The sequence below is a fragment of the Leuciscus leuciscus genome (assembly GCF_965113295.1).
Source record: "Leuciscus leuciscus genome assembly, chromosome: 2".
NCBI lineage: Eukaryota > Metazoa > Chordata > Actinopteri > Cypriniformes > Leuciscidae > Leuciscus > Leuciscus leuciscus.
Genome location: NC_138726.1, coordinates 55550241 through 55557740, shown reverse-complemented (window position 1 = coordinate 55557740; position 7500 = coordinate 55550241). Strand labels below are relative to the sequence as shown.

The 7500-nt window shown below is 35.4% G+C and overlaps 1 protein-coding gene across 2 annotated transcripts in view; it reads left to right on the top strand.

The window, feature by feature from the left end:
• The window catches only part of pacs1 (phosphofurin acidic cluster sorting protein 1), a 56385-nt gene extending 51485 nt beyond the window's left edge, over positions 1-4900 (top strand). For both annotated transcript variants that reach the window (XM_082162338.1, XM_082162337.1), the window contains exons 23-24: positions 328-447; positions 1503-4900. In XM_082162338.1, the coding sequence (XP_082018464.1) occupies positions 328-447; positions 1503-1621 (239 nt within the window). In that variant the 3' untranslated portion in view covers positions 1622-4900. The remainder of the gene's footprint in view (positions 1-327; positions 448-1502) is intronic.
• Positions 4901-7500: the final 2600 nt, after the last annotated feature.

The following is a 7500-nucleotide window of genomic DNA, read 5'->3' as shown; positions in this document are numbered from 1 at the left end:
TGTTGAAAACAGATGTGCTGCATAATATTCCTATGAAAACTGTTCAAAAGATCAGCGTTTATTTGAAAAAGAAATCTTTTGTAATATTATAAATGTCTTTACTGTCATTTTTGATGAATTTATCATATACTGGGCTGAATACAAATATTAATTCCTTTTAAAAAAATATATAAAAAATCGCACTGACTCCAAACTTTTGAACAGTTGTGTAAGTTAAATAATATATATATATATATATATATATATATATATATATATATATATATATATATATATAAAAAATCAATGTCACTCCCTATAATGTTTTACTCTGGCTTTGTCCTTCAGTTCCCACTATTTTCCTGGGGAAGAAACCTAAAGAGAAGGAGATGGACTCTAAGAGTCAGGTGATCGAGGGCATCAGCCGGCTCATCTGCTCCGCCAAACAGCAGCAGACCATCCTGAAAGGTACCGGACCTTCATTACTCACAAAACACTGACACCGGGTCCTAACCAGACGCGATGCGATCAGATTCCAGGGACAAATCATTTGTCTGTCCACACTAGACACGACGCAACTGCGAGATGCGTAAAAATCTATCAAAACCCACAGCCAATCAGAACAGCATGTGGGCGGAGTCTCGCGGCACCAGAGAGTAATCTCGACGGCACTCGCTAGAAAATAGATAAGTAGCTACAAAATCAAATTCACAAATATTACACCATTTAAACATTATTAGAAATACATAGGCTACTGAGTAACTAAAACAATCTTTGACAAAGAATACACTTGTTTGTTCACAGTTTGAACGTCTTTATTTTATTTCATTAAATAAAGCGCATAAACAGTACCTGAGATTATCATTGCCACACTTTGGGCCCTATCATACACCCGGCGCAATGCAGCGACAAGCGCAACGCAAGTGTTTTTTGCTAGTTTCAGTCCGACGCAGTTATCATTTTCACATCCTGCGCCACGTTGTTTAAGTATCAAATGCATTTACCTCGCGCACAAGCTGATCCGTTTCCTCTCTGGAGACATGTTCGGTCTTTCCACTATCAAATTCCATCATGTAAATATCAAATCTGCCATGGCGCGAGCGCAACTGGCATTTAAAGGGAATGGGAGATGAGACTCTGATTGGTTTAACACACGTAAATCCCAAAATACATCCATTACTCATTATGAGAATAGGGATAACCCTTTTAGACCATGCGCCGGGTGCACCGACCATTTTTCCCATCGTTAAACTAGGAAAAGTGGATTCGGACTCGCCCTAAGGGAACTAGCGCCCTGCGCTTGGATCGTTAAAATAAGGCCCTTTGTGTTTGTTGTTCCAGCGTGATGTCGCAGAAAAATAGAAACCGTTTATAAAATAGAATCGTCACGTGTCGCCGTCGTGGCTGGTTAGGACAAACACTCTGATTAACATGGAAAAGAGGAATTTTATCGTGCGTCGCGTGTAGTCAGGACACGTGTAATGCAGAAACCTAAATCTTCTGCTGTGTTCCTCTTTTCTCAGTCACCATTGATGGAGGAGAGTGGAACGACGTGAAGTTCTTCCAGTTAGCCGCTCAGTGGCCGACTCACGTCAAGTATCTCCCGGTGGGATTGTTCGGATACAGCAAACCAGCTTCCTAGGACCGACCACTCACTGAACCCGCCTCTTCAACCTGCGACCCACATCCCATCACACCCACCACCACCCCCCCGCTCCTGGGACGCCGGCCAATCGTAGTCGAGACAGGACTCTCATGTGACAGTCTCCGATGGGTGGGTTGGTGGAGTTGAAGACGGGTACGATAGACTTCTATCAGCGCTAGTCACTTTTATTTATCAAAGGTCCCAGTGCCACATATGGGGGCCAAGCACAAAATCTGAATACAACTCCTGTTGACTATTTAACCACTTCAATCACATCCAACAACCCTTGACATCACTGATCTCTTTATCAATGGCTTCCCTCAACCACCAATCAATGCAGTTTAACCCACGCTAAACTTCACCATGGTAACTGTAGTCACCGATAAAGTTACAGTTAGTGTTACACAAGTAAAATTAGAATAAATTAATATGAGAGCAGCTTTAGCAACGAGGGAAGTTTGGTTGAAACTAACGTTACCATGGTCGATTTTTGTAAACAAAGATTATTGAACATGTTTTTGTCTCACTTCTTATGGAAAAAAGCACCAATGAATATTACGAAGTGCGCAAAACTCTTAACGTTATTAAGTGGGCGGAGTTTAACGCCTATTCCACACCCAGTTATTGAAGGCGGAGCTACAAGGTGCCCATCAGCCAACTGATGAGTTTTACAGATTTCTTAAAAATCAACTTTTGCGTAATTCGTTTTTTTTCCTACCAGTCGAGAATATCTGGAACTGCATTAATGACCTTTAACCTGCATGTCTTATACTACATCACCCATAATGCACTGGCAAAGTTAACGAACGTTATTTTAATGTAAGTTCAATAGTGCACTATGTACTCGTGCACATGTTGCTAACTGCTAGCGCTAATGCGGCGGCGCTTTATGTTCCCTTTGGTGTACAGAAGGTTGACATCAGATCTTAGTTCACATTGATTAATCTCTATTACCTAGAATAAACTATTTCCATATTGGTTTTATATTGGTTTTTACACACATTATGCTTTTATGTGTCAGAAAGTGACCTTTTTAGCTTAAATATGTAGCTCATCTTAAGGGTTTATTTCTTTTTCATAAACCATCTCCAAAGATCTCTGGCCAATCAGAATGTAAACATTATGGAAGAGATAAAGATAAAGATTTCATGACGTGCGTTTACCGCGAAATCGTTCTGTAAGAGAACGCGGTCATATCGAAACGTTAATATTGGACATGGTTAGAGGTGAAAAAGCCACAGGTTATGATGTTAAAAAGTTGGTGTATTTGGCAGAATTGGGGAGGATGTAGTTTTATTGCTTTTGTACAGTTGTAAACTGGTTTGGGGAGAACTTGGGGTTTTATCTTCATCAGTTGTCAAACGCTATGCACTTACACTCGCCTTCGTTTCTTCATATCTACATCCAAAGCACAAGAAGTAATCCGCTTCTTTTATGAAACACACTCTTATAACAAGATTCATGAATACTACCTTTACACGCTGCAAAAATTATTTTGTATTTTGGTTTTCATTTGTATTTTAGTTTTTTTGTTTGTTTGTTTTTTCAGTACAAAATTCTAAACATTAAATCAAGATACATTTATTTGCAAAGCAAAAGGATTTAAGATATTAAGTCTTGTTTTCCGATAAAATGTAATGCTTAAACAAGAAAAAATATCGGACCATATCTGTAAAACTGTTTAATTCCAATAGATTTTTCAGGAAAATATAGATATTAAGTCTTGTTTTCCTCTTGAAAATGATGAAAATGAAATGAGTTTATGCTTAAAACAAGATAAAATATCTGTCCATACCTGTAAACTCAGTTCATTTTGATCAATTTGCTGCTCAAGTAAATGTATATTGATTTATGAGTGGAAAAGACACAAATACAAAGAATTTTCTTTTTTGCTGTGCAGTCTTGAGCTAAACAGCAGAACTGATCTCAGATCAGTCAATTTTAAGCTTCGATATCCCTTTATTTTCTAGCTGGAGCTTTTCCGAAAGTCATGTGCTTTTATTTTGTCTAGAAGATTTGTGAGATATTCTTGTGAGTTGTAGGTAATGCAACTAGCAAAACGTCACTGAAATGTGGTTTTAAAATAATAACAAAAACAAACTATCTATCTACTAAATCTATGAAATGATGTTGTGCCACAGTTGGAGTGAAACCAGTGTGTGTGTTTGTGGACAGTAGTGGTCACTGGTTTGATTAGTCTGTGGTGTGAACTATACGTCCTTCACTTCACTCACGGCGACTTCTGAACATTGCAGATTATCAATATGTACAATGATTGTTACATAATCTCCTAATATTATTATTAATTCACTTTCAAACTGCATGATCTGTCAAGAACGTGTCTGAGTCATATTTCACCACAAAATCAGAAGAAAGAAATTTAGGATTTTGCTTTGAGACACGATTGGTCTAGTTTTCACGGCAGTAATGTGGGAATTATTTAAGTTTAATTAGCATACGTCATTTGTTACGATGTGATTTTTAATTCAAATATTTGCATTGCAGTCAATTGTACTCGATATCATTTAGATTTTTGAGGTGATATATGACCTGGATCTTTCTTGTCGTCTGGGATGAAAGTGTCAGTTTTTCTGTGGTTAAAGGTATTAAGAACAACAAAAGTATTAAAGTCAAGATGGGTCAGTTAGATATGTATTTGTTCCTGCTTGTTTTAGCAGTCGGTTTGAAGTGTGAGTGATTTTATTGTGTCTACATGAAATGCATCTCTAATTTTTCTGCCCTAGAAGGTTGAAGAAACCTTAAACTTTTTTAAAGAAACTTTTTTTTTCCGTTAATGTTGGTTATTAATACTCCTCTATTGAACAAATATCCACATTTTAAGAACGGCAAATAGCAGATCAATTCTTAATGTTTTACCAGTTTTTATATATTTGTTTAATTTGCTTTTTTTTTTTTTTTTTTTTTATAATATCTTTGTGACCTAAATTCTAGTTCTAAGGCTTGTAGCGATAATGTCTAGGGTTTATTTTATTTTTATTTTTATTTTTTTTGCACAATCCTGTCAAGTGTTTGATCATTCCTTATTGGATCTGAAAAGTTCTTAAATGATTAATTTAGAGGGTCAGCATTTCCACCAAAGCTTAGAAACTATTGATGTTGAGTATATAAAGAGGAAAAACTCTCGCTGAATTTTACTTCAAACTAATCAAATTTGTCTGTGATGTTGTTCCACTTGCTGTCTGTGTTTTACGCTTGCATGATGAGCAAATGCACAAAAAACTTGCAGCAAACTTCACACAAGCTTTGTGAGCGAGAGAGGAAAAAAAACTATTTTGGAGTCCAAGTTCAAATTTTATATGGATACGTGTTTCTTGAAGGGGCAAAACAAGTGTCACTGCCGAAGTGTGTCAGCTGTTACATTATGTTTGTGATTTTGTATGTATGGAAAATGATTTTCAGTATTTATAGAGAACTGGGATGGTCAAGTACTGAATTTCTGATTAAACGAAAGCGTTTTCAACAGCTACTAGTTTTGGTCAGTGGAACATGGAGTGTGTTTATCCGTGTGTGTGTGTGTGTGTCCGATCTTTGCCTGTCCTCGTACCTGTGTGTGTGTACCCGTGTTGATTTGTCACGTGAAATTTCTACAGAACACATGAAGTGAATTCCAGCATTCTGATTGGTCGACTAATGATCCCAACAGCCAGTCAGAATGTAATTCGTCCACTTCATCAAGTACTTGTTGTCAGTGTAATGTAATCTCGCGATAATATGCCTGAATTACACAAGCTCTGGATTCAAACTGCAGATTCGGCCTTCAGTGTAAAGCAAAAAAAATAAAAATGTCTGTGATATTTCGACGTGGAAGATGACGAAGCCGAGCTTGTGGAAGATGACGAAGCCGAGCTTGTGGATGAGATGAGTATTTTTGCACATGCGTTATTCTCTTTTAGCAGTCTTCAGCTCTTTGCCTTTTTGCCTTTAGACAAAAATGCTTGTACATATCCAAAGTGCTTGTAATATGAACTCATGTTCCTTTATTGTGTTATTTTTTTATTTGACATGTTTTGTAGTACTGCTTTTTCATAATTGAGTTTGTCAATCAATAGATGTGGTATGGACAGTGAAAGTGTTACTTGTATTCTTTTTTTTTTTTATTTAATAAACACACCTGATTTGTATATTCCCTTGTGTAGATTGTGGATTTTTTTGGTATACGACAAAATAAGTGCATATTAATGCCGTGTAAATATTAATTTTTTGTCACTTGCATTGCTTACGATGGATTAAAAACTTGGTAAGTTTAACATAGAGTAAAACTAGATGAAAAAGTTTGTAGACAAACTTTAAGTTGGCATGAAAAAGCCTTGCCAGAAAGTTTGAAGAATTTTTAAAAGCTTGAAGTTTGAAGGTTTTTAGTTTAGTTTAGTTTAAGTTTAGTAGTTTTAAACGTTTGAATGTTTTCAGTTTTAATTAGTAGTTTTAGTTTAGTAGTTTTAAAAGTTTGTAGAAGTTTGAAGGTTTTCGGTTTAGAAATATTAGATAGAAAGAAATCTTAAATGAGTGTTTATGGATTAGAAATAGTACATAGAATGGCAGCTGATGGAGTCTAATGAGCCTCTCCAACTGTCAAAGTTTGAAATTAGTTTGAAGTTAGAATGAAAGAAAGAAAGTAGTTTGTACCAAAGTTTGAAGAAGTTTTAAAAGCTTGAAGTTTAAAGAGATAGATAGATAGATAGATAGATAGATAGATAGATAGATAGATAGATAGATAGATAGATAGATAGATAGATAGAAAGAAAGCTTAAATGAGTCTCAATGAATTAGAAATAGAATGGCAGCTGATGGAGTCTAATGAGCCTCTCCAACTGTCAACATTTGAATTTATACAGTTGAAGTTTAAATAGTCTTGGCTCAATTTGAACATTCCGCAATGAAAGTCTATGGGATTTTTCCAAGTTTTTATCAGCAATTTTAGGAAAACAGCAAGTCTGATCAGTCTGAAAAGATAAAGCAACTCGAGTCCGAACAGTTTGAAGGTCTAGTCTGAGTTTAGTGGTTGTAGCTTGAACAGTTTAGGAGGAGTAGCGTGGAGAAATTAGTCTAAGAAGAATAATAATAATCTTAAGTACAATATCAGTAAGTTGGCTTTTCCAAGCCAACTTAATGATTCACAAAGAGATATCACCAGTTGATTAATAAGCAACAGTACATTAAGACAATATTTGAATATATTGACAATATTGTCATTAAGAAAACAACAAGTTTGGATAAAGCCAAGTTCACAGTTCTTGTTTCATTTTGTTGACATTAGAATCAAAGGTTTTTACAGAGAGAATTTTTGTCACTCCATAAATCAGAAAATACACCATATTTTTAGGAATAACATAAATCAGTCGAATGATATATGAACAAACCCCTCAGGAAAAACCTTCAGAATATAGATTTTGTCAAATTTGGTGTATGTAGATGATACCGAAGTGGAGGAAAAACTCATTTTTAAAGCTGTTTTCTCAAAATATGTTGTATTTGTATAGACACAAATAGATAAGATAAAATAAACACTTAAAAGTGTACTTCCCACAGTCTAATTGACCTGAAAAACAATGGTTTTGCCTGTAGTGTTTTGCTACAGATATTTATTACTAATGCACAATATAGATCAACCTCTTACAAACATTAACACATGTTTCTGTGTATAAATCTGTATAGGATCATTTTAGAAACAAATCCCTCTGTAAAATTCTTCAGAATAGGAATAAATATGTAAAATGTGGTAGGCTATATGTAAGTGGGACTGAAGTGGAGGTACAAACTCATTTTTAAGGGGTTGTTCTCAAAATATGTAGGCCTATTGTACTTGAAATCTGTATGAATATGATAATTTTGGATATTTGTTTTAAAAATGCTATATA